The 26,429-nt window shown below is 33.0% G+C and overlaps 3 protein-coding genes across 3 annotated transcripts in view; 2 read left to right on the top strand and 1 right to left on the bottom strand.

Moving 5' to 3' along the window:
* The first annotated feature begins 364 nt into the window (after window positions 1–364).
* Window positions 365–1,533, top strand: LOC135134709 (actin maturation protease). The gene is made up of 2 exons (XM_064063487.1): window positions 365–552; window positions 611–1,533. The coding sequence occupies exon 2, from the start codon at window positions 634–636 to the stop codon at window positions 1,291–1,293; it is 660 nt and encodes a 219-aa protein (XP_063919557.1). The 5' UTR covers window positions 365–552; window positions 611–633; the 3' UTR covers window positions 1,294–1,533.
* LOC135134707 (dnaJ homolog subfamily C member 1-like) lies at window positions 1,427–15,327 on the top strand. The gene is made up of 4 exons (XM_064063477.1): window positions 1,427–1,652; window positions 1,712–2,032; window positions 2,082–2,792; window positions 15,190–15,327. The coding sequence occupies exons 1-4, from the start codon at window positions 1,518–1,520 to the stop codon at window positions 15,271–15,273; spliced, it is 1,251 nt and encodes a 416-aa protein (XP_063919547.1). The 5' UTR covers window positions 1,427–1,517; the 3' UTR covers window positions 15,274–15,327.
* The window catches only part of LOC135134705 (phosphofurin acidic cluster sorting protein 1), a 41,785-nt gene continuing 30,661 nt past the window's right edge, over window positions 15,306–26,429 (bottom strand). Inside the window, exons 6-8 of the mRNA XM_064063475.1 lie at window positions 22,474–22,804; window positions 16,456–16,575; window positions 15,306–16,402 (exon numbers count right to left, since the gene is read on the bottom strand). Of these exons, the coding sequence (XP_063919545.1) occupies window positions 16,269–16,402; window positions 16,456–16,575; window positions 22,474–22,804 (585 nt within the window). The 3' untranslated portion in view covers window positions 15,306–16,268. The remainder of the gene's footprint in view (window positions 16,403–16,455; window positions 16,576–22,473; window positions 22,805–26,429) is intronic.

Below are 26,429 nucleotides of genomic sequence, written 5' to 3'. Positions count from 1 at the left end.
TCTCAGCTTGCTGAGGCCAAGGTTGATAGTCTGGGTTGCGCAAATCAAAAACTTTGCTTGTGGAACAGTTTGTACATATCCAAATAGATCGTTTTTTCTTTATTCTTACCTTGCAGTTAACTCCGGCTAGTAGCAATGAACGACAGCCTTTACAGAGTGTTCGCTTCAGGTCAATGTCCCTAGAGCCAGAATTGTAATTTTGTCAAAACATAAACTTAAAACTTACAGTCTCTGAACTGCTTTCTTTGAAATTGCAACCAAAAGGTTGCTGTACAAGATAGAAGCAGAATTACTTGCTGCATTTTCAGTTGCCGTTGCATTACAAGCCTGGAATATTTTTTATTATTATTATTAAAAAAAATATATATCTTAATACACACACCTGGTACAAATAATTCATTCGTTGAAAGGTGTCTTTTCCGGGACATTTTTTAATTTTGGAATTTGTATTTACACTGCTATTTTCAGCCCGAGCGGTCGTGTTTTGTGACGACATAACCTCACTTTAGATAAAACCAGAAAACCGGAAAGACTGATGAGACCCTGCCGAAAGTAGCTACAACTACGGTTAATTGTAAATGCGAGGTGTGTTGTACATGTATTGTTTTAGATTGTTAATATAACATTAAACAAATGAACTTTTCGTGGGCTGAAAATTATCCAGAAGTGCATAAGGTGTGCACTTTATTTACTTTAACGGAATTAAATGATCCCGTAAAATATTCGTATAAAGCATTGGAAGGATTTACACAGGATGGGCCCCAGTGTGGACTAGTTGCACTTGGGATGTATATGGGGAGTCCGACCAAGGAATCAATCCAATTATTACTGGAAACTGCTCAAAGACAGGGATATACTAACAATGGAGAAATTTTCAGTGCCCACGACATGGCTGAATTGGCCAAAATACACTTAAAGTCCACCGACATTCAAGTTTACTCAGGATTATTAAATACAAAAGAAATTAAAGAAATTCTTTTACAAGGTGCCAATCTACTAGTGCCTTATGATACCGATAAAGACAATTCGCCGTGTCTTCTCAAAGGGCACAAAGCCCACTGGGCAATTATTTGTGGAGCCGTAGAAACTGACACAAACTTTTTTGTCCTCGCGCGTCACGGGAAAGCCAGAAACATCGCAATTTGGAAATTATCCGACTTATCTGCTAGCAACGCACAACTAAACGAAGTGGGGACATACCAGAAGCAACCAGACATTACGTTTATGATTCCTGAAGGTGGAATAGCCGGTCCTTTGGGTCTTAATTGCAAGTCAGTTATCCTCCGTAGTTGATTGAACTGGAAATAATTCACACTGGCGGTTTTACGCCTTATTGAACGTGAAAGTGTGTAATAGGGTGAATAAATATAAAAACAGTTTACGCTTTGTGGGCACTTTCCTCACTTTTTTGAACGGTGCTAACAGGTGACTGTGACAGTTAAGTTGACACGCAGCATAACCTCACTTCTTTTTTTCGTTATAAAAATGTGAATTTACAATCATTTTAAACAATAAATATGCTTCTAATACGTGCACTTGTTGTTGTTTTTACGTTAAATACGGCTGCTGCGTTTGATTCGGAACAGTTGGAAGTATTTGATGTTGTTGAAGAAGTCAAAGAAAATTTTTACACTTTGCTTAATGTTTCGCAGGTAAGTTGTTGAATGTGTGCATTTTTTCGTATTATGAGGGTACCTTTGTTTTGTTGTAGAGTGCCACGAATCAAGAAATTAAGTCAGCTTTTAGAGCCCTTTCGTTGAAGTTGCACCCTGATAAAAACCCTCACGAAGACACGTCAGTGCAATTTAGAAATTTAGTTTCAGTTTATGAAGTTCTTAGAAGCAGCACCAAGCGACAATATTACGATGAAGTCCTTGTCAATGGACTACCGAACTGGCGCTCAGCCGTTTATTATTATCGCTATGTCCGTAAAATGGGCATGGTGGAAGTTTGTATAATTTTGTTTGTGATTGTTACTATTGGACAGTATATAGTGAATTGGGCGTCGTACTTCGAGCGAAAATACACACTTGTGAGTTACTAATTTCGCCTGTATCAATAAATAATAATTTTTTTATCAGGAACAAATCAGGAAGTCCAAACGCCGTAAAAAAGCAGATGAAACGTTAGAAATGATTGTGATAAAACCTTCAATAACAGACACTCTACCAATCCAAATACCTCGACTACTTTGGCACATGATCATATCTCTACCTAGGACTTTAGGATTTATTAAAACCGCAGTAGCTCAACAAATAGAAGAAGTGACAAGGGCCCCCACACCAGAACCAGAAGAGGCACCAGTCAGAGTCAAGACTGTTCGCAAACGCAATAAGGGTTTCGTTGTACCAGAAGGACCCAACTTTGAAACGACTTTCCAGAGCTCCAATGACAATTCGAGTGCTCCAGCGCCACCTCCCGTTAGTTCTGGCGGCTTGTGGACGGACGACGACTTAGCTGAATTGGTAAAACTGGTGAAAAAGTACCCTGGTGGCACGACAGGGCGGTGGGAAATTATAGCTGAAGTAATGGGAAGATCTGTGGCTGAGGTCACATACATGGCAAATAAAATGAAAGACAGTTGTTACAAGTTACCAAATGAACAGGAGGAGGAGCCTGTACAAGTTAAGGTGAAGCAGAAGACGAAAAAAGAAGTCGATATTGGCGATGATAGCGTGAAAAAATGGAGTCAGGTGCACCAAAAGGCGCTCGAAGAGGCTTTAGCGAGGTACCCGAAAGGTTGTGCTGAGAGGTGGGATAAAATAGCAGACTGTGTTCCTAATAAAACTAAGGTATGTTTTGATTTAGCGTCATAAGTAGTTGCATGAGTTTTCTTACTACTGTGATCTTGAAAATCGGGTTATGACCAAGTCTCCCGACGGGATAATAAAATATATATCAAAGATGAAAAGGAGTGTTCATAAAATTAAAACACTGAAGTGTGGGCACTTTACACAAATATAATAAAAGATTTGTTATAAAATAACACAAAATAAAATGACGCTGTTGAAGTTGATAAATCCGCTGGGGAAACGTGTAGGCGAAATTTAATTATGATGAGACGATAGGTAAATAGCTGGAGATCCATTGAGACCTTCTACGCAACTCATATGCCATATGGCAGGCATACCGTCCCAGCCCACACTTTTCGTTATGTGGCAACGAATCAATATTTTCATAGTCAGAGTTTACGACAATTATTATCAGAGTTACAATTTTTTCTCACGAAATTCTCTTCAAATTCTTTCAAAAACAAAATTCATTATGTAAAAAAAGGCAGCCGGGGTCCCAAGATTTACATTAAAAAGGACACTTGGGGTCCCTATGATTCTCTCATTCTTAAAAAAATACATATCTGTATAAAAGATTTTCTGTGGTTTTAATACATTTTGTAATTATTTTTAACTGAATGATATCAATGTTTCAAAAATATGCAATATCTACATTCATTCCTTTAAATTTTTTGCCAACTGAATTTGAAATTTTCAAACAACTTTTTTAGTTGATAGATAGCAATATTATTAGCATTTTAAGATTAATTAAAGTTTGAAGGCACCTTCATAATGTTTTGAAAATTCCTATAATTCGTGTAATTTTGAAAAAAAAATTGATTCTCGATATTGGTTGTGCTTTAGAGGCAACTTTAACCTAAATAATTTGATAGATTGAAAAAAGTTAGCCCCGCCCAACCACCCTTTTCTATTTCAGTGAACAAATTGTTTTGTTCTAAAATAAAACTAGAATTTCACATTACCAAAAACTAAAACCTGGTGTAATTAATTTCTTTTCCTCATTGTTGCCCTTGATGAGGGAAGTTCGCGTAAATAAGTTTACATTTCATCTGCACTCTATCTGCAGTCATTTCATTTTCTTAAACAAAGTTGTGAATTTGTCGAAATTTTCTTCTCGAAATTCTCTTCAAATTTTTTCAGAAATAAAATACATTCTTAAAAAAAAATAGCAGGGGCCCCAAGATTCACATTTAAAAAAGGACACAAGGGCCCCCAAAATTCCTTCATTCTTAAAAAAATACATGTTTAAAAACTTTTCTGCTGATTCAATATATTATGCAATTTTTTTTTAACTGAAAGAAGACACCAAAGTTTGAAAAATATACAATTTCTGAATTTATTCCATTCAATTTTCATTTTTTACCACCTGAATTTGAATTAGAATTTTAATTTATTGAAGGTTGAGGACTTCAAAGACTAAAAAAAATAAATTGATATACCATCATGAAATTTTGAAAATTCCTATATTTTTTGCAATTTTGAAAAAAAAATTTTATTCTCGATATTTTTAGAAATTATCTTTCTACAGAGTGTATTGGTTTTGCTTCAGAGGCAACTTCGACCTAAATAATTTTATAGATTAAAAAAAAGTTGGTCCCACCCACCCACCCCTTCTCCATTCCAGTGAACAAATTGCTTTGTTCTAAAATAAACAGGGTTTTCATATTACCAAAAACTAAAACCTAATTCACTTCTTCTCCTCATTGTTGCCCTTCAGAGATGAGGGAAGTTCGTGTAAATAAGCGTAAAAAGTTACTGCATCCTATCTGCAGTAACTTCATTTTTTTAACAGAGTTGCAAATTTTTCGAAATTTTCTTCTCAAAATTCTCGTCAGATTCTTTCAAAACCAAAATATATTCTTAAAAAAATACAGCAGGGGCCCCAAGATTTACTTTAAAAAAAGGACACTTGGAGTCCCTAAGATTCTTTTAACCTCTTTCATAAATAAGACACAAGGGCCCCCAAAATTCCTTCATTCTTAAAAAAATACATGTTTAAAAACTTTTCGGTTGTTTTAATATATTTTGTAATTATTTTCTAATTGAAAGAAAACTCCAGATTTTCAAAAATTACAATGACTGAATTTATTCCATTCAATTTTCATTTTTTTTTGTCAACTGAATTTCAATTAGCATTTTAAGGTTTATTGAAATTTGAGGACATCAAAGAGTAAAACAAATTTGGTAAACTGACATGAAATTTTGAAAATTCCTATAATTTTTGAAATTTTGAAAAATGTTTGATTCTCGATATTTTTTTAAATTATCTTTCTACAGTATATTGTTTTGCTTCAGAGGCAACTTTGACCTAAATAATTTTATAGATTAAAAAAAATTTGCCCCGCCCACCTACCCCTGCATTTCAGTGAACAAATTGCTTCGTTCTGAAATAAAACAAGGATTTCACATTTCCAAAAACTAAAACCTAGTGTAATTCATTTCTTTTCCTCATCGTTGGCCTTCACAGATGAGGGAAGTTCGCAGAAATAAGATTACATTTCATCTGCACACTATCTGCAGTAATTTCATTTTCTTAAACGGAGTTATAAATATTTCGAAATTTTCATCAAATTCTTTGAAAAACAAAATACATTCTTTAAAAAAAAGGCAGCAGGGGCCCCGGATTCATATTAAAAAAAGACACTAGGGGACTCTAAGATTCTTTTAAACTCTTTCATAAACAATACATAAGGGCGTCCGAGATTCTCTCATTCTTAAAAAAAAATACATGTATTAAAAAATTTTCTGTAGTTTCAATAGAATTTGTAATTATTTTTTAGCTGAAAAAAGAAACCAAAATTACAAAAATACACAATTTCTAAATTCATTCAATTCAATTTTCAATTTTTTTATCAACTGAATGTGAAATCTTGCATTTTTAACTTTTAAACAACTTTTTCAATTGATACGTAACATTATTATTAGCATTTTACAATTTATTGAAGTTTGAGGACTTCGAGGAGTAAAAAAAAATTGGTAACCTTCATGAGAGTTTGTAAATTCTTATAATTTTTGCAGTTTTGAAAAATATTTGATTCTCGATATTTTTAGAAATCATCTTCTACAGGGTGTATTGGTTGTGCTTTAGAGGTAACTTTGACATACATAATTTTATAGATTAAAAAAAGTTAGCCCCGCCCACCCACCCCTTCTCCATTTCAGTGAACAAATTACTTTGTTCTAAAATAACACAAGTATTTCACATTACCAAAAACTAAAATCTAGTGTACCTAATTTATTTCTTTTCCTTATTGTTGTCTTTCAGAGACGAGGGAAGTTCGCTTAAATGAGATTACATTTCACCTGCACCCTGTCTGTAGTAAATTCATTTCCTTAAACAGAGTTGCAAATTTTTCAAAATTTTCCTCTCGAAATTCTCTTCAAAATCTTTCAAAAATAAAATACATTCTTAAAAAAAAAGGACACTTGAGGTCCCTAAGATTCTTTTAAACTTTTTCATGAACAAGACACAAGGGACTCCAACATTCTTTCATTCTTAAAAAAAAATACATTTATTAAAAAAAATTTTTAGTTTTAACACATTTTGTAATTATTTTTTAACTGAAAGAAGACACCAAATTTTAAAAATTATATAATATTTAAATTCATTTCATTCAATTTTAATGTTTTTTACCATCTGAATGTAAAATTTTTCACTTTTAACTTGTAGACAACTTTTTCAATTGATAAATAGCTAGCATTATTATTAGCATTTTAAGATTTATTGAAGTTTGAGGACCTCAAAGAGTATACCTTCATGAAATTTTGAAAATTCTTACAATTTTTGCAATTTTGAAAAATCTTTGATTATCGATAGTTTTAGAAATCATCTTTCTACATCTACAGAGTGTATTGGTTGTGCTTTAGAAGCAACTTTAACCTAAATAATTTTATAGATTAAAAAAGTTAGCCCCACCCACCCACCCCTCTCCATTTCAGTGAACAAATCGCTTTGTTTTAAAATAAAACAAGTATTTCACATTACCAAAAACTAAAATCTGGTGTACCTATTTCATTTCTTTTCCTTATTGTTGCCTTTCAGAAACGAGGGAAGTTCGCTTAAATCAGATTACATTTCACCTGCACCCTGTTACAGTAATTTCATTTCCTTAAACAGAGTTACAAATTTTTCAAAATTTTTCTCTCCAAATTTTCGTCAGATTCTTTCAAAACAAAATATATTCTTAAAAAAATACAGCAGGGGCCCCAAGATTTACTTCAAAAAAAGGACACAATGGGCCTCTAAGATTCTTTTAAACTCTTTTGTAAATAAGACAAGGGCCCTCAAGATTTCCTCATTCTTAAAAAAATACATGTTTTAAAAACTTTTCTGTTGTTTTAATTTTATATATTAATTATTTTCTAACTGAAAGGAGACACTAGATTTTCAAAAATTACAATTACTGAATTTATTCCATTCAATTTTCATTTTTTTTTGTCAACTGAATTTGAATTAGCATTTTAAGATTTATTGAAATTTGAGGACATCAAAGAGTAAAACAAATCTGGTAAACTTTCATGAAATTTTGAAAATTCCTATAATTTTTGAAATTTTGAAAAATGTTTGATTCTCGAGATTTTTAGAAATTATCTTTCTACAGAGTGTATTGGTTTTGCTTCAGAGGCAACTTTGACCTAAATAATTTTATAGATTAAAAAAAATAGTCCCGCCCACCTACTCCTCCATTTCAGTGAACAAATTGCTTCGTTCTGAAATAAAACAAGGTTTTCACATTTCCAAAAACTAAAACCTAGTGTAATTCATTTCTTTTCCTCATCGTTGGCCTTCACAGATGAGGGAAGTTCGCAGAAATAAGATTATATTTCATCTGCACCCTATCTGCACTAATTTCATTTTCTTAAACAGAGTTATAAATATTTCGAAATTTTCCTTTCGAAATTCTCATCAAATTCTTTCAAAAACAAAATACATTCTTAAAAAACAGGCAGCAGGGGCCCAGGATTCATATTAAAAAAAGACACTAGGGGACTCTAAGATACTTTTAAACCCTTTCATAAACAATACAGGGCGCCCGAGATTCTCTCATTCGTAAAAAAAATACATGTATTAAAAATTTTTCGGTAGTTTCAATAGAATTTGTAATTATTTTTTAGCTGAAAAAAGAAACCAAAATTACAAAAATGTACAATTTCTAAATTCATTCAATTCAATTTTCAATTTTTTTACCAACTGAATGTGAAATTTTGCATTTTTAACTTTTAAACAACTTTTTCAATTGATACGTAACATTATTATTAGCATTTTACAATTTATTGAAGTTTGAGGACTTCAAGGAGTAAGAAAAAATTGGTAACCTTCATGAGATTTTGTAAATTCTTATAATTTTTGCAATTTTGAAAAATATTTGATTCTCGATATTTTTAGAAATTATCTTCTACAGGGTGTATTGGTTGTGCTTTATAGGTAACTTTAACCTAAATAATTTTATAGTTTAAAAAAAATTAGCCCCGCCCACCCACCCCTTCTCCATTTCAGTGAACACATTGCTTTGTTCTAAAATAAAACAAGTATTTCACACAATTTATTTCTTTTCCTTATTGTTGCCTTTCAGAAACGAGGGAAGTTCGCTTATATAAGATTACATTTCACCTGCTCCCTATTGCAGCAATTTCATTTCCTTAAACAGAGTTGCAAATTTTTCAAAATTTTTCTCTCGAAATTCTCATTCTTAAAAAAAATACATTTATTAAAAAAATTTCTGTGGTTTTAACACATTTTGTGATTACTTTGTAACTGAAAGAAGACACCAAATTTTAAAAATTATACTATATTTAAATTCATTTCATTGAATTTTAATTTTTTTACCAACTGAATGTAAAATTTTGCACTTTTAACTTTTAGACAACTTTTTCAATTGATAAATAGCATTATTATTAGCATTTTAAGATTTATTGAAGTTTGAGGACCTCAAAGAGTAAAAAATGGTGTACCTTCATGAAATTTTGAAAATTCTTATAATTTTTGCAATTTTGAAAAATTTTTGATTCTCGATATTTTTAGAAATCATCTTCTACATCTACAGGTGTATTGGTTGTGCTTTAGAAGCAAAAGTTGCTAAAATAATTTTATAGATTAAAAAAGTTAGCCCCACCCACCCACACCTTCTCCATTTCAGTCAACAAATTGCTTTGTTCTAAAATAAAACAAGTATTTCACATTACCAAAAACTAAAATCTGGTGTACCTAATTCATTTCTTTTCCTCACTGTTGTCTCTCAGAGACGAGGGAAGTTCGCTTAAATAAGATGACATTTCATCTGCAGCCTATTTGCAGTAATTTCATTTTCTTAAACACAGTTGTAAATTTTTCGAAATTATCATGTCGAAATTCTCTTCAAAATCTTTCAAAAGCAAAACACTCTTTTTGAAAACAGGACACTAGAGGTCTCCATGATGCTCTCATTAAAAAAAATACATGTTTTTTTCAATAGTTTTAACACATTTTGTAATTATTTTTTAACCGAAAGAAGATACAAAAGTTCAAAAATTATAAAATATCTAAATTCATTCCAATCAACTTTTAATTTTTTTACCAACTGAATGTGAAGTTTTGTACTTTTAACTTTTAAACAACTTTTTCAATTGAGAGAGCATTATTATTAGCATTTTGAGATTTGTTAAATTTTGAGGACTTAAAAGAGTAAAGAAAATGTATTCAATTCATGAAATTTTCAAAATTCTGATGATGTTTGCAATTTTTGAAAAAAGTTTGATTCTCGATATTTTTAGAAATTATCTTTCTACAGGGTGTATTGACATCCACCTAATAATAATAATAATAACCCCATCATTCCTAGGAGGAACATAGGGCTTCCACAAGTGTTCTCCATCGGGTTCTGTCCTTCGCAATAGGTTTTATTTCATTCCACGTCTTGTTAAGGGCATTTGTTTCTTGTGTGATTGTTCTTCTCCATGTGCTTTTTGGACGTCCTCTAGTTCGCTGTCCTTGGGGGTTCCAATCAAGTGCTTGTCTGGCTACGTGATTTGACGGTTTCCGAAGAGTATGGCCTATCCAGCCCCATTTTCTACGTCTGATTTCTATTTCTATTTTTTCCTGTCCGGTTCTTGACCATAGCTCCTCGTTAGTTATGCGGTTTGGCCAGAAGATACGTAGTATTTTACGTAAGCAATTATTTATAAAAGTTTGCAGTTGATTTGCTAAGTTCTTTGTGATCTTCCAGGATTCCGAGCCGTATAAGAGAACTGACTTAACGTTCGTATTGAAGATGCGCAGCTTAACCTCACGGGAGTAGCTACCTGACTTCCAGATATTGTTGAGCATGCCAAACGCCCTTCTGGCTTTGTTAATTCTTGCTCTTACGTCTGCTTCTGTACCTCCAGTCTCGTCGATAATACTACCTAAGTAAGTGAACTCCTGTACTTGTTCGATTACCGTGTTCTTCAAACGTAGTTCTCTGTCGTCTTGAATTCGCATGCGCATCTCTTTTGTTTTCTGGATGTTGATCTTCAATCCTATCTTCTCTGCTTCATCGCTTAATCTGGTTAGTTTATGTGCCATCGCTCGTACGGACTGTGAGATGAGACAGATGTCATCTGCATATTCTAGATCGCCGAGTCTGCTTACCATGCCCCACCGAATACCGCTTGCTGTGTCATTTATTTTCTTCATGACATGGTCTAAGCATATGTTAAATAGCAGTGGTGACAGAACACATCCTTGTTTTACCCCATTTCTTACTGCTATTTCTTTACTGATATTGCCCTTGTGCATCACTCTGCAGTTTGCGCCGCGGTACATCTCTTTTATCAGGTTGACGATCTTTGCAGGGACTCCTCTATTTTGCAGGATTTTCCACACTGCCTCCTGATGAAGCGTGTCGAATGCTCTTTCGAAGTCGACGAAACATAGTGCTAACGATGTTTGGAATTCTTGGGATTGTTCTACTATAAGGCGTAAGGTATTGATGTGGTCTATAGTTGATCGGTGTGGCCTGAAACCTGCTTGTTCCCTTCGTAGGGTTGGTTCTAGTGTATCCGCGAGTCTGGTATGCAGAATGGTCCCGACGAGTTTGTTTATTACATTGAGCAGTGTAATGCCGCGCCAGTTCTTGCATAAGGTTAGGTCACCTTTCTTAGGTAGTTTTACTATGAGCCCCTCTTTCCAGTCATCAGGGAGTTTTTCCTGTTGCCAAACATTTATTATAAGTGGGTAAATAACGGTCTCGACGATGTCCGGGCAATGTACCAGTAATTCTGGAGGAATATTGTCTGGGCCTGCTGCCTTGTTACATTTTAAAAGTTTTATAGCTTTCTTGACCTCTTCGTAGCTTGGTTCAGTTGTGGGAATTCTTGCATCGTTTGAGGGATTTGGAGATTCACTTATATCTTCGTTTCCATCGGGGAGGGTACTTAAGCTAGTGTTGAAGTGTTCATACCATCTGTTTATTTGGTCAGTCGTGGAGGTGAGATTTTCGCCATTTTTGTCTTTCACAGTTGAGCAGTTATTGGCGAAATTCTTATTCGCTAATTGCCTGGTGATTTTGTACAGTTGTCGCGAGTTGCCTTGGACAGCTGCTGTTTCGGCTTCTTGCGCTAAGTTTGTTACCCATTGTCTTTTGTCTCGTCTGGCTAGTTTTTTCACTGCTTTGTTTACTGCTCTATATTCTTCCCTCAGTTTGTTTTTTTGTTCCGTTGCACTTGTGTTGTTCATGCTGTTGTGTATTACCTTACGAAGTCCGATTTTGTCCCATGTTTCATCGGTAATCCAGTCTTTTCTGTCGCCTTGTTTCCTTCCCAAAATTTGCTCGGCGGATGCGAGCATTGCTTTTCGGGCCGTCTCCCAACTTTTCCCACTTTCTTCGTCTATACCTATATTATTAGTTTTTTCTAGGACCGCTTGTTGGAATTTTTCTGCCATCGCTTCTTCCTTGAGAAGGTCAACGTTGAATTTTGGTCTATTTAATTTATGTACATGGAGTTTTCTCATCGTGTTTAGCTTGATTCTGCTAATGAGCAGGTAGTGGTCGCTTGCTATGTCCGCGCCCCTGTAGCTTCTTACATCTAATAACGTTTGTCTCCATCTGCTACTAACTGCGATGTGGTCTATTTGGTTCGCGGTGCGGTGGTCGGGGGATCTCCATGTCGCTTTGTGGATATCCTTATGCGGAAATAATGTACCACCTATAACCATTTCGTGACTGCTACATAAATCAATGAGTCTATCCCCGTTATCATTTTTCATTCCCAATCCATGCTTTCCTATGACGTGCTCTAAATTTGTGTTGTGGCAACCTACTTTCGCATTAAAGTCACCTAGTAGAAAGATTATGTCTCCTCTTTTAATCTTGTCTAGCGTGGCTCTCAACACGTCGTAGAAAGTGTCTTTGTCTTCCACAGCGGCTACCTCTGTAGGAGCATAACACTGGATTATACTGACTTTCTTATGTTGTGTCTGGATTCGTACGGTGATGATTCTGTCATTTATCGGTTTCCAGTCTATTATGGAGTTACGTATCTGCTTGGTTACTAGAATGCCAACGCCGCTTTCATGTTTCTCACTCTGATTTTTCCCCGAGTACAAAAAGATGTCGCCATTTCCTGTCACATGTTCTCCAGTTCCTTTCCAACGTGTTTCGCTGAGCCCGAGGATGTGTATTTTATACCTGCCCATTTCTCTTGAGACTTGTGCCAGCCGGGATGGTTCTGTCATGGTGTTCACGTTCCAGCAGCCAATTCGTATAGCCTGATTCTTGCGGTTTGTCGTCGTCGTAGGGTCAGTCCGGTTATTTCTTGTGGAAGTTTCTGGAATCAGTTAATTTAGGGCGTACAGATGATTGGTCTGTAGCGCCCGATTCTGGTGTCGGGATTGCCGACTGTGGCTTCCAGACAAGCCCTAAATGCATATATATATATTTTTTTTTTTTTTAATTATTATTTCCTTTTTTTCCTCTTTTTTTTTTTAATTTTTTTTTTTTTAGTTTTATATAAGTATATCATTTTTTTTTTATTTTATTTTATTTTTTTTTTTTTAAACATTTAAACTAAGCTAACTCGGTTTGAATATCTTTTTTGTTTGTGATTTTGTTTTAAATCCCTCTTCTGGTGAACGTTCGGCTGCTGTGCGCTTTTTAAATTTTATTTCTTCCTGGTCTACTTGGTTGAAGTGTTTAATTCCGTATTTAGCCCCTTCGATTATTAGTTGGTCGTATTTTAGGAATGCTTTTTTCCCGTTTTGCCGCGCTACTTTTAAGTGGGGAATTAATCTTCTTCTTATATCTTGAACAGCCTTAGTGACATCGTCGTCTATCCAAATGTTGCTGTCTTTCAACTTTTTAGCGTTTTTGTATATTTCAATTTTTTTGTCGAATGACTGCAGTTTAACTAAGATCGGTCTTATTTTCCCTTCTCTAAACTTACCTAATCTAAATGTTTCGTTTATATCTAAACTGCCGTTTAGTGAAACACCGATTCTAGCTACAAGCTCTTCTATTTTCATTTGTAAGTCGCCAGTGCTCTCAACTGCTGTGTCTTCCAGGCCTTTTATTACTATGTTTCTTTTCCTGGTCTCTTTTTCAAGATTTTCCAGCCTCTCTCCCTGCTCAGCGATGGTTATTTTCAGTTCTTCATTTTCTTTTTTGATCGTTTTCAGTTCTGTTTTGCAGTCTTCAAATTTCTCCTCAATGGACGTTAATTTTTCATTTATCATCTTGAACATATCGCGGATCTCCGCTAGCTCTGCCGCGCTCATCTTGTTTTGACTTGGTTGTGATTTTCGTCAGATGGTCAGAACAGACAGGTGGGGGTGACACCGCTTCCCAGCTAGGCGCGTCCTCTATTGCTTGAGCACCGGACGTTGCGAGAGTGGTTTTGCCAATTTCCTACTCGGTTCAGATTTTGGCCCACCCTCACACTGGTCAGGTGTCTAGCTCACCGATGTCGCCACTTGCCCGTTTCTGTTGACCAAGGGTTCCACCGTTTTCATGAACAGGTTATGTTTGTTGGAACTCACCCCTGTTGTTCTTATTGTTTCTTTGGTTACCACTAGGTTCCCCTTGCTTACTTTAGTAGTTCTCGTTACTTTTCGCAAAATAGTTCACAGGTCTACTCAGTTGTTTTCCCGATTAAAAGCCGACACAACAACCTTGTCACACTTGATACATGACATCCACCTAATATCTCATCATAATTACATTTCGCCTACAGGTTTTCCCAACGGATTTGTTAACTTCATTTATTTATTTTTTGTATTTAAAAAAAAATTTTTGGTCCGGGATCGCTATAATTTTCGAATGAGAACGCCGAGATCTATTCCACAATTTTTTGTGATCTTTCAGGCAACCTTTCCGAAAATTCAGTTTTTCAATACTTCCCACTCATGAAATTTTCGACACTTATATCATTTTCAAAAATTACCCAAAAACATTTTTTGGAAATTTCGATCTCCAAAAGTTATTTCCGGCTGCATTTCTTCGAAAACCCCTAACATATTTTTCAGAACCGCCAATATAAATTAGGGCAATTTTTGTGCTTTTAAAAAATATGACTTTCAAATTGACTAGTTAAAATTTTTCGTCCGTGATCAACAACACGTTATATTTTTCGAATGAGTACGTCGAGTCTACAATTTTTTGTGAATTTTTAACCAACTTTTTATGAAATTTTCGACCGTTTTTTGCTCATCTTCGAAATTACCTAGAGATTTTTTTGTAAATTTAGACTTCCAGAAATTATTTTCGGAATTTCAGAAACACCAATATGAAACACGTGAATTTCTAGGGTTTTATTATTTTTATTATCACCAAAATAATAGTGAGGTGTTCTTGAAAAAATATGTACACAAAATGAAATGTAGTTAGTACTGACTACTGAGTAGGATTAATTACATTTGTTTTGCGAAAAGTCAAAAACATTACTTAAAAATTAATAATTAGTGATTTGTTGACAAAGAAAAATGCGTAATGAAATTCGAGGCGAGGAAGTTCGTAACATTAATTTTATAGATTGTTTAATGGCTGATGGAAGCCCTATAAATTAGGCAATTAGCGAAACCACGTTCCGTAGAACGTACAGCACGCAAAACGTAGAAAAAACTGTTATATCTATGGAAACATAGAAGATGCAGTGTTCCTATTGGCGATTGTGTAAGTTAAAGTAAAATACGTTGTACGGAACGTAATTTGGCTAATTGTCTATTATTTTACGTTTCGTTTAATTTCTTTTGTATTTCGTTGAAACCAGATATTTCTAGTTTTAAGAAAAAATCAACTACTTTTCTAAGATTCCAAAAAAACTTTAATAATCCCCTATGTAGTTTATGGTTTTCAAAATCACAATAGTAAGATAGCTTAGCGAGCATACGATTTGTGTGACTGCAGTGGTGCCATCTAGCGGCAATTAATACCGGCTTCGTTTTCAGGACGAGTGTATGATGAGATTCAGGTACCTGGCTGGAACGGTTCGAAAGCAGAAAGAGTCGTCGGAACAGCAGCCTCCAGATTAATATACTGTGTTATAAACGAAAGTAAACAATAATAAAAGTACATATTCATGTTTATTTGTATGTATGTAGTATATATAAACAATACTAATTCCAGACATTATTGCATTTATACAACAGATATCTACTCTATCATTTACAATCAAACACTGATGAACTATAGATGGATGTTCCAAAACTTGTTGCACATTCCATATGAGATTAATGACGGAACATCCATCCGAGCTAACAAGTTGGAATGAGCTGCGTTAAAATCACAGTTGCACGGCGTTTTCCATTTCTTATATCAATATTTCCTCCTACTTTCACATCATCACAGTTCAACAAACAACTTTAGTGAGATCCTTTCAACATTCCCAAAAACAAAATTTGATTTTGACATGGAACTATTCTCTGCAGTCATTAAGTGTAACTTTTCGAAAAAAAAAAAACGACTACGATGACCGCGAGAAACCTCTACACATTAATAATACAAACAACTTTCCCTCAAATTACACAAATTGTTGCTTTGGTATTTATGCAAAAATGCTGATATGGTGGGCTTCGCACATCACTCCCCATGAACCTGGATGGCGGTTGTCAACCGAGCTTCAACGAACACACGCATGATGACGTGCAAACCCGTTGGATACGTTATACCGATATAAAAGTGGTTTGGCCACAAATAAATCTTGCTGTGCTTATAAACAAACTGTTAGATACTCAGTTAACCTTAGCTTGTAAAAAAGTATTTTTTGTTTTCAAAAAATCTCAAGCATTTATCGATATCAATAACGACGACTATAAACTATATCACATATACGGAGTATTCTTAACGTGAGTTTTCTTGTTGAAAATTTTCATTTCAAACTTGAGTTTTGAGCCTTACTTGGATGTATTGTCAACGGTTGGATTACGATGGATTTAACCTTGACTAGAAGCGATGAATGCATCGCGGAAACGAGACACGGAAGCAAAGCGGCGGGTTTTAAAAAAGGGAAGGTCCGTTTAAATTTTTGTTACATAGAATTCACTTCGGAACTCGCCAATGGCACTCCTACCAAAGCCACAGACAGCTGCTTTACGTGCGTCTGCCACGTTGAGCTCAGCTGGAAGAATTTCACCCCGTTGAACTCTACGCCGTCGACATAAACTAAAAATAAAGCAAATTAAATAAACAACTTTAATTTTACTACTACTATCTACCTCTCATCGGCGTGTTGTGGGAGGCTTTAGCCGAGCATATCAATCTCGAAATCCCTTCCACGGTTTGGCTGCGCGGCTCAGAATCTTTCTCCTTTTCCTTCTTCTTGCCGAGCCTCATAACTGAAAAAAAATAGCAGCATTAAGTACAACCTAAATTTAACGAGTTCGATATTCTTAAAAATAGACACTTCTTATTAAGTATTTATTTAGTAATGTTTTGACATGACGTCATGAAATTTCTGGAAGGTATAAATAAATAATGTTGCAGCGTGCCTTGGCGTGTTATGTCGTTTTTAAGAGTGTGGACACGACTAACAGCAACGTCAAGTTAGAAAGAAAGATATGGTAGTCCTTTGCTACCCTTGAGAAGAGTACACCTGTAGATTTTTGTTTTCTGTCAAATTCTGCTGTATTACTTTAGTCCGCTCCTCTGGTTTAAGGAGACAAAATTAATCAAATTTAATTTTCTTTTCTGCGGCCACTGATGCGCGTACGTGATTAATGATTATAGTCGAATTCTTACTAAGGATAAACATAAATACTCGAAGTTAACCATTCAATTACTAAGAGTTCATTTTCCCGTAGGTTCTGGTGTAAATATATTTCCTATCGATCGCATTTGTGCGGACCACGGTACGTTGCAATTTGTCTCCGTGGCGCATGGGCTGCGAAGAACGTTACCCGTTGGTTGAGGGGCGAGCTAAGTTCTGCCGAAATAAACTTGTTATGATTATGAAACGTCGATAAAACATGAAAGTAGCCAAACGGATTCAATTACAATCCTTTTCTAACTTACGCTCCGAAAGTAAACATACAACTTTGTTGTATAAGTTAAATGGAACACTATATGTTTGAAAATACTTCTAAATTATAGCTTTATTAGATTGCGTTGAAGGTTTTTTCTACTCTCGAATGTTTAATTTTGGCCGTTGAAACACCCGGTATGAATCCATTTAAGATGAGTATTTTGGCAGATATGGTGAAAAAAATTTAATTGTGTTGTGTCATTAATTGCCGAAAAATAAAATATTTTGGAAAGATGTATTTAAATCGAGTTCTCTAAGCGCGAAAATTATGTTCTACTAATGAATAATGTTGCAGTATTTGAATTAAGATTCATATAGTGTGCGACGCATCGATGAAAAAAAACTCTGCAAAAAATATCTGATAAGGTATCGGCGAGAATTTTTTGTTCATTTTTCGCGTTACGCAAAGGAGTTCCGTCGGTTTGGATTTTGTTGAGGTGTGCGGTGTGAAAATTAGTTTAAGTGGTTTATTTTTGTTAAAAATAATTTGGTTTCGGGCTTAAGGTGAAAAGTGATTGCTGTGATGTGCCTATGAGGAAGAAGTCTGCAGGGTTTAAAGGGTAAGCGTTTCTACTAGGCTTTGTACATCCGTCTATTATTATTCAATGTATTGTTCCTTATTTTTAGTTCTTTTATTCTAAGTTGATATAAAAATACATTATGGTAAGGGAGAAGTAGCTGTATTATACAAATCGTTACTTAACGACTTCATAAATATGTTTGTTTGAACAAGAACTCAAACGTTAATATCTCGTCAGATATTTATTTTTTAAAACTGGCGTTTTCGGCTGAAATAATTTAGAATATATAATAGGTTTTGTGGTGACCGAATTTGAATTAAAATATAGGGCTGAAAAAAAATTAACACCTGCAAGAAATCGCATTTGAATAATTTCAATTTGAATTGGTGTGTGTGTGTGTTGTGAGTGTAACCACGTGGTGAGTTAGCTAGGTTACGTTAGTTGGTTTAGTAGTTATAAAAAAGGGAAAGGCTTTGTTTAACGAGAATTAATCGTAACGACGACTACGCTACAGTTTCCCCAACGCGCGGAGCTAATTCTTGCGGTTTTTTCCGAGCGGAAATAAGTGAATTTTCGACCGACGCTAACACGTTGTGTAAATTTGTTTTATTGTTTGTAAATTCATAGTTCATGTTAGGAGTTTAATCGTTAACTAATTCGAACACAATTTAACAATCAGGAATTTGTTTAGATAAACATTTACTAGGAGATTTCATGAAATTCACTTAGTCAGGATAACATCTTTTGTTTACAAAGTTATGAATGAAGTTTCTGGATGCATATACTGAAGTATTAATTATAACATTTCTTAATTCTTCACACAAGATTGCTAATAGACCGTAGAAAACTGCGGCAGAATTCATGATATCGTGGAGTGAGGTACAGGGATTAAAAATGTCTCTCCTTAGGCAGTTATCATCATTATTATCATCGTATCATCATCATCACATCAGACATACTTTCTCGCAACGCTAAAAATTACATCACCGAGGAGCTTTCCTAGCAACGCCTGATACATTTTGTGTTATTTATTTATCATGGGTTTTGTTTGGGATAAACAGTCCACGATATAAACTCTCAAAGCTAATTGTTTTAAGTAATCAATCACTTGGATCAAGGCATAATTTAACATAATGTAAATTCTTTGTTTGAATCGTTGATAAAGGGTGGCATAATTTAACATAACGTAAATTTTTTGTTCTGACAGCGGCCATGTGGAAATGCATTTTATTCCTTTGATTTAGACCATTATTTGCATAACCTCACAGGATTGATCGCATTTCTGGGAGACTTATTTTTGACGCATAATTTTTTGAACGACGCATTCGTCCGACGCTATTTTGAACTTCCAGATTGCCTGGTATTTTTTTGTTTGTTTGAGGGAATCTATAACAATGGCCCACAACGCAGCTGAATAATGTCACTTAAAAAAAAATAATAACCAATAACTCGAATGGACATAAAATATTAAACTCTGTAATTTTGTTAGCTTTGCAAATTTTCACCTCACACAATGTTTACATCTCACAATTTTAGCCTCACTCAATAATTTTCTTTGTTGTATAATTTAAATTCAACGTAAATTTTCATGCTTCGCAGTTTCTAACCTCACGTAATTTTTTGTCTGCACAAGTTTTATTTCACACCAGATTTTTTGTTTTTATAAATTTTGCTAGTTTTTTTTGTTTTGTAAATATTTTGTTGACTGATGCTTCCATCATAAAATTGTCTGCTGTCCAATCTTAATCTCAGATAAGAATTCTTTGTTGTTTCAAATTTCACAAGAGTGTATGGCGAATTTAAATGTTGCTTATTGCTCTTTTTGAAACTTGGACACTTGTTCAGTTGTAGTTTAATAGCAGAGTCATAGAAAATGAACATTTAAATGGAATTGAGGTTAATAATGCCATAACACGTATCAGAAGCGTAGGGCCCGGTTCCTAGTCGAGCTGGCGGGATTTATCGCGCCACCTGCATAAAGGATGCATGTTTGAATAGAAGTCCGAGGCGGTCGAGATGACGTGGCGCTGTCGGCTTCTGTCCATAGACGAGTCGCAACCACGAGCTTGCTACCGTAACGGCCTGTCCGTAATAAAGAAGTGCTTTGTGGCAGTGCTTGCAATAGATAGAATCATCGTCGTGGGTAGGAGAACAGCCACGACCGGGAGCCCCAAACTCCGCTCGTGCTACAACGCCCCCTATGGGTATTTTCGTTGTGCTCTACAATGAAATTGACAGTCCGATCGCCAACCCTAATAGAGCTGCATAGTTCGTTTATTAAAATTTTGTTCTCTTGTTGACTGCCATAATTTTAAATTTGCCGCCACACGCCCGTAAAAACTTATATATTTGGATCCAGTTACTTTAATTCAGATTTTTTATTTGTTTTTATTAAATTTGTGATATTCAAATATTTGCATTGATTTAGAACGTTTATTTTGATTTCATTCCAAGTCATTCAAAGGTTTTTTTTGTAGCTGAGTACTAAGAAGGTCTTCAACCTGCGCGACTTAGTCCCAGCTTTTTCTTTCTTTTTTTTTTTTGTCAGTGGAGGAATAATTTTTTCCATTTGCATCTGAACCCATCCCGCCATTTTTTAAAACCACAATGTAGGGTTCCATTTTGTTAGACGATCACAGCCAAGGGCAAATTTTGAATTTTTCGCGGGTTTCATTTTTTTTTTTCGCATGTCAATTTAAGGCGGGTGGGCGGGATGATTGGGTTATCAGAGTTTTTATCAAAGTTAATTATTTAAAAATTAAATACAATTTACATTTTTATCTCATTGCTTTAGGTTTTACGCAACAATGGAATTAATATTATTATTCATTGCAATTATCGTTATTATTTTGAGGTTATGTATCAAAACGCGTTCCTCTCTGCTACCTTTTTTATTGTGTTGCTATGTTATCGTTATTGTTTTTCACAAAATCAGCAAAACATTTCACACATTTTAATTGAAACTGATTTGAGTTTATTGGAACTGTTTATTAAAGTTTCGTTTAAATTAATTTTAGAATGTTCGTAATTTCCAAACGTAGTGTAGCAGGGCTATTTTAATTCGACTTTCATTTCTTGTTTTCTGGACATTCCCAGTTTATGAAGTGAAAATATCGATTTTCCATTTCCGTCTATCTGTTTGTTAGCGAATTTTTAGGCAAATATTCTCTGAAACTTTTTTTGGCGTGTATTTTGAGTCTGTTGCAAGGATTTTTTTCTGTTTATCTTCACCAAGAATTGCGTGATGCAAATGTAAAATTTTGCTTAGAATTTATATTGTGATTTCAAAACTTTTTCTGTGTAATATTGAATTGCACCGTTATTAAAAATTAGTATGTATAAAGTTTATGTTAACTTCTATGGTATTTTTCTTTGTGTACACAAAAATTTCATGTGTTTTTTGTTGCAATGGGTTCCTAAATGAAGATGAGGGAATACGCTAAATTGTAGCAGAAGCCTAAAGGTTAGAATTTTGAATTAATTTTAAATCAGGTGTTGTTTTTTAAACATTTTTTTTTATCTTTTATGAAGGCTATTTTGATCTGTAAGTTTGTCTTATTTTTGTATCGTAAAATTTTTTTTGACGTCTTTTTGTTACATATTTTGTGAGTACATACATATTTTATTTAATTTTTTTATGCTCTTTTGCTTATGTTTCCTTATGTGCGTATGTTCAGACAATTTTTTCCTTTCGATTTTTCGTGTAGGAGAAAATAATCTTTTTCAAATTTTTTTTCCCAAGAATATTTAAATTATATATTATTGAGTTTTTTTCACCGGCCGACGAAACGAGTGGCCGGTCAAATTGCCAGTAGGGTACAAGAGGCTTTTGCTGATGCATGTCAACAATACAACCTCATTTTAACTTCTGTTTTTAGAATGACATGTAGATATAAGGTTTTTAAAATTTCGGTATTCTAAGTGATCAATTTCTTTTCATGTATACAAAAATTGATAACTGAATACTGAATAAGAATTTCTTTCACACTAAATATTATCGATTTTTTTTATTTTACTTCATCTACTGCTTCTTTACCACACATTTTTCTTTTCGTTACTTAAACGCCATCTTGCTGCACTGTGTCAAGATAAACTCGTTTTGGAATTAAATTTTCCAGAATTTTTCGATTCTTGCTTTAGCCCATTCTTATTTCCACATTATTGTTGCTCTGGGGTCCAAATTTCAACAATTTTTTCTGTCTTTAATTAAAATTCTTATTTCATAAACAAGATAAAAAGATATATTTTTTAAGTTAATAAGACAACTGAAGAAATTTTATTATATGGTTTTTCCTCTCTCTCAGTATTATTTCCTCGCCCCTGAAGTACAAGAAAACATATCTAGCTAACCAGTTATATAATCTAAATTATTTTAATACTGAACGTACACTCTTAAAAACTGCATAGTAACTCAAGGCACTCGAGGATGCTGCATATATTTGTTTACAATGTGCCGTGACAATTTCTCATTTTGAAACAATGTATGGAATTTTATGTGACGAATTTGGGGAACAACGTGTAAAGCGTGAAACTGGTGTTTTCATTGTCAATATTCAACACGTAATTTTTCAAACAGTTAATTACTAAATAAAATCTGACACACACTGAGTCACTGGTTTTACAATTTTCATTATGTACACACCTGCATGATTCTACTAAACCGATATTAAGACGTTAATTTCGCTACTTACTTTTCTGTTTCTTCTCCTTGTTTGCCATGTGCATGGTAATGTTAAGTCCAGAAGTGTTCGAAGGTGACGCCTGGAGCCCTCTAAACAGCCCTTTGAGTGAAGTTTTACCGTCTTGTTTGGTTTTATCAGTCTTTACTGTAATAGGTTCAGTACATTTAAAAATTTGCCAGTAGTCTAATTGAAGTTCGAGTGGTTCCCATGGTGAATCGCGAGTTTGGACGTTGGGTGATGATGGTGGTGTTAAGGAAGGGGCTGGAGGACTGGAACACATTAAGTCTTCAAGATCCACAGACATCGATAAGGCGTGTTCTGCAGGGCCTACCCTTACTTCCTGTTGACAAAAAATTGAATAAATGCTTCAGTTTTAATAGAACTTATTTATACAATGCGTGGAAAATAATGTGCTTCAATTATCTGTTCGTTTAACTAACAAAATACGTAAAAACTCCCAATGGAAATCGTAGCTCTTCGTCTTTTGCGGTCAGTTCTAATTATATTTCCTTAATGATGAATCATTAGCAGTTCAACTACCTCACCGCTAAAAGTCACGGTTGATAATAGTAAATCATTTTTGTAATTACACTACTTCTCTTAATGGACTACGGGTACAATCGATGCTAGAAAATATACATTTTTTTTAACATTGAAACCACGAATTTTGGACGCTAGTCAAAATGTGTTATAGATATAAACGAGTTTTCACTTTTAACTATAATCACGTTTCACTTTACAAGCAAGCAGTCACTGCAACTATTAGTTTAATCTTTAACGACCAACTTTAACGTCGTGTTGAAAACACCTTCGTGAAATGTTCATCTGAAATGCTACTTGAATTAAGAGCTTTTTATTCGATAAATATTTTATTTTAAAATCTTGATATCTTAAATTTAGAACTGGATAAAATTAGCAACTCACAATGCTGACAACATATTTTATTAAAATGAACTTTTATCTTATATTGCGTGATTTTTTTTAAATTTCTGCTCTAGTTGACCATGTCGCAGTGCAGTTGAAACGGCTGACGTAAACATCATGGCCAACTAGATATATAAATCGTAAAATTTTCATTGTACATTTTTTTTACAATAACAATAACAATCTACGTAAAGCGGTAAGATTCATTTAACAAAAAATGTATGATGATGTTTCAAATTTTTTGAGACAAATGTGTAGATAAACAAAAGTTCGTAGTTTAGTGAACAATATATGTAATAGTCCAAAACAGATAGACAACCAAACGGAAACAGGAAACATATTTTATTTACAATATATCAAAGCAGTGAACAAAAAATGGAATAATTTGCATTTAAATTGAAAATTAAACAGGAAAAAAGGTAACACGAAATAAAAAGTTATTACGTAACTTGTGCAAAATTATATGGTAGTGTAAAGTTCAATATACAAACCATGTCACAATTATTGTATTCTTATTTTGTTAAAGAAAATGTTTATTGCATGCATATCAGTATCAAGTTGTAATGCAAAGAAAAGATGAAATAATAATAATAATAATCGATTAAATAATAATTAAGAAATTAATAGTATTTAATTGACTGGTCCACATATAGCTTCTTTTGCAGTTAATTAATAAAATAGCGTTAAACGAAAAAATTATCGAACGTTATCTCGACAGAACTTCCCTCGCCCTTGAAGTATAGCCAAAAATCTCGTTCCTTTGAAAAAATTATACTTTTTTTGCGATTTCTGTTTTCTTATAACCTCATAAAATTAGAAACAGCGGCGTAAATAACATTCCCCCAATTTTTTATTTTAAATTTTTCAGTTCATCAATTTTTAATTTTTTTTCTTTAGTTTCTTGATTTGCAATTTTTTGAGTTTTCAATGTTTAATTTCCCAATTTTTCAATGTTCCGATTTTACAATTTTTTGTTTTTTTAATCTATTTTTTCAATTTTTCAATTTGAAGTTTTTCAATTTTTCGGTTTTTGAACTTCTAATTTTTCGTTTTTTCGAAATTTTAGATTTTCCAGTTAATTTTTGGCTTTTCCAACTTTTCGATTTGATTCGATTTTTCTTCTTTCCAAGTTTTTGATTCATTAATTTTTTTCAACTTTTAAGTTTCTCGATTTTTAGTTTTTTAATATTTAAATTGTTCGCTTCTTCAGTTCTTCGATTTTTCAACTTTTCAAATCAAAAGAAGGAATATTTGTGAAATTGAAACATCAATAATAAAAAAAACCAAAAGAGTATCAAAGGTATACATTAAAAAATCTAAAAATTGAAAACTCGATTAAAAGTTAAAAATCGAAAAAACGAAATATTGTAAAATTGAAATATTCAAAATTAAAGAAATCAGAAAATCGGATAATTAAGAAATCCAAACATTGCAAAATAGAAAAATTTTACAATTGGAAAATCGTGGAACGGAAAAATCAAATTTTGAAAATTTGAAAAATTGAAAAAACAAAATTACAAAATCAAAAATAACATTGTAAAAAATAAAGGGAATGAAAAAAACAAAAAGTCTTACCTAAAATCGGAAAAATGAAAAATTGTAATATCGAAAAATTGCAAAGTTGAAAAAATACGAATCGAAAAATTGTTCATTTTAAATATGTAATAATAATTATAATTTTTAAAATTTTTCACTTTTCCTATTTTACGATTTTAGAATTCTTGGATTCTAAACTTTTTCATTTATTCGATTTTTCAATTTTTCGATTTTTATTTTTTTAATGTTCCGATATTTAATTTTTCACTTTTTCGATCTTTCAATGTTACAATTTTAACAATTCCATAATTTTTCGTTTTTTCGAAATTTTAGATTTTCCAGTTTCTCGATTTTTTAATTTTTGGTTTCGATTTTTGATTTGCAATTTTCCTAATTTTTTTTTTAAATATGTTATAATGATAATTATAGTTTTTAAAATTTGTCACTTTCTCTATTTTACGATTTTAGAATTGTTCCATTTTTCAATTACTGCATTTTAAAACTTTTTCATTTATTCGATGTTAGTAATTTTTGGCTTTTCCAACTTTTCGATTTGAATCGATTTTTCTTCTTTCCAAGTTTTTGATTTATTAATTTATTTCAAATTTTAAGTTCCTCGATTTTTAGTTTTTTAAAATTCCAATTGTTCGCTTCTTCAGTTTTTCGATTTTCAAGTTTTCAAATCAAAAGAAGGAAAAATTGTAAAATTGAAAAATAATTAAAAAAAAAAAACAAAAGAGTATACAAGGTATACATTTAAAAATCTAAAAATTGAAAACTCGATTAAAAGTTGAGAAACTTAAAAATCTAAAAAGTACAAAATCGAAAAAACGAAATACTGTAAAATTGAAATATTCAGAATTAAAGAAATCAGAAAATCGGATTATTAAAAAATCCAAACGTTGCAAAATACAAAAATTTTACAGTCGGAAAATCGTGGAACTGAAAAATCAAAGTTTGAAAATTTGAAAAATTGAGAAAACAAAATTATAAAATCGAAAAAAAAACATTGAAAAAAAATAAAGGAAATGAAAAAACAAAAAGTCTTACCTAAAATCGGGAAAATGAAAAGTGAAAAATAGAAAAATTGAAAAATTTCAAAACCGAAAAATTGTTCATTTTAAATATGTAATAATAATTATAATTTTTAAAATTTTTCACTTTTCCGATTTTACGATTTTAGAATTTTTCTATTTTTCATTTCTTCGATTTTAAACTTTTTCATTTATTCGATTTTTCAATTTTTCGATTTATATTTTGAATGTTCCGATATTTAATTTTTCATTTTTTCGATCTTCCAATGTTACAGTTTTTCGACTTTACAATTTTGACGATTCTATAATTTTTCGATTCGATTCGTTTTTTCTTTCCAATTTTTTGATTCATTAATTTTTTTCAATTTTCAAGTTTCCCGATTTTTAATTTTTCAATATTTCGAATCAAAAGAATGGAAAAATAGTAAAATTGAAAAACCAGAAATAAACAAAACGAAAAAGTGTAAAATG

The sequence above is a fragment of the Zophobas morio genome, unplaced genomic scaffold, assembly GCF_036711695.1.
Source record: "Zophobas morio isolate AGI-343-1 ecotype UQ-CSIRO unplaced genomic scaffold, CSIRO_AGI_Zmor_V1 ptg000023l, whole genome shotgun sequence".
NCBI lineage: Eukaryota > Metazoa > Arthropoda > Insecta > Coleoptera > Tenebrionidae > Zophobas > Zophobas morio.
Note: the sequence above shows the minus strand (reverse complement) of the source record. Positions and strands in the feature narration are given on the sequence as shown.

Coding starts and splice junctions, on each gene's coding strand:
- LOC135134709 (XM_064063487.1), top strand. CDS start 634: ATGAACTTTTCGTGGGCTGAAAATTATCCAGAAGTGCATAAGGTGTGC.
- LOC135134707 (XM_064063477.1), top strand. CDS start 1,518: ATGCTTCTAATACGTGCACTTGTTGTTGTTTTTACGTTAAATACGGCT. Junction 2,033..2,081: donor TCGAGCGAAAATACACACTT/GTGAGTTACTAA, acceptor TTTTTTTATCAG/GAACAAATCAGGAAGTCCAA. Junction 2,793..15,189: donor GTGTTCCTAATAAAACTAAG/GTATGTTTTGAT, acceptor CTTCGTTTTCAG/GACGAGTGTATGATGAGATT.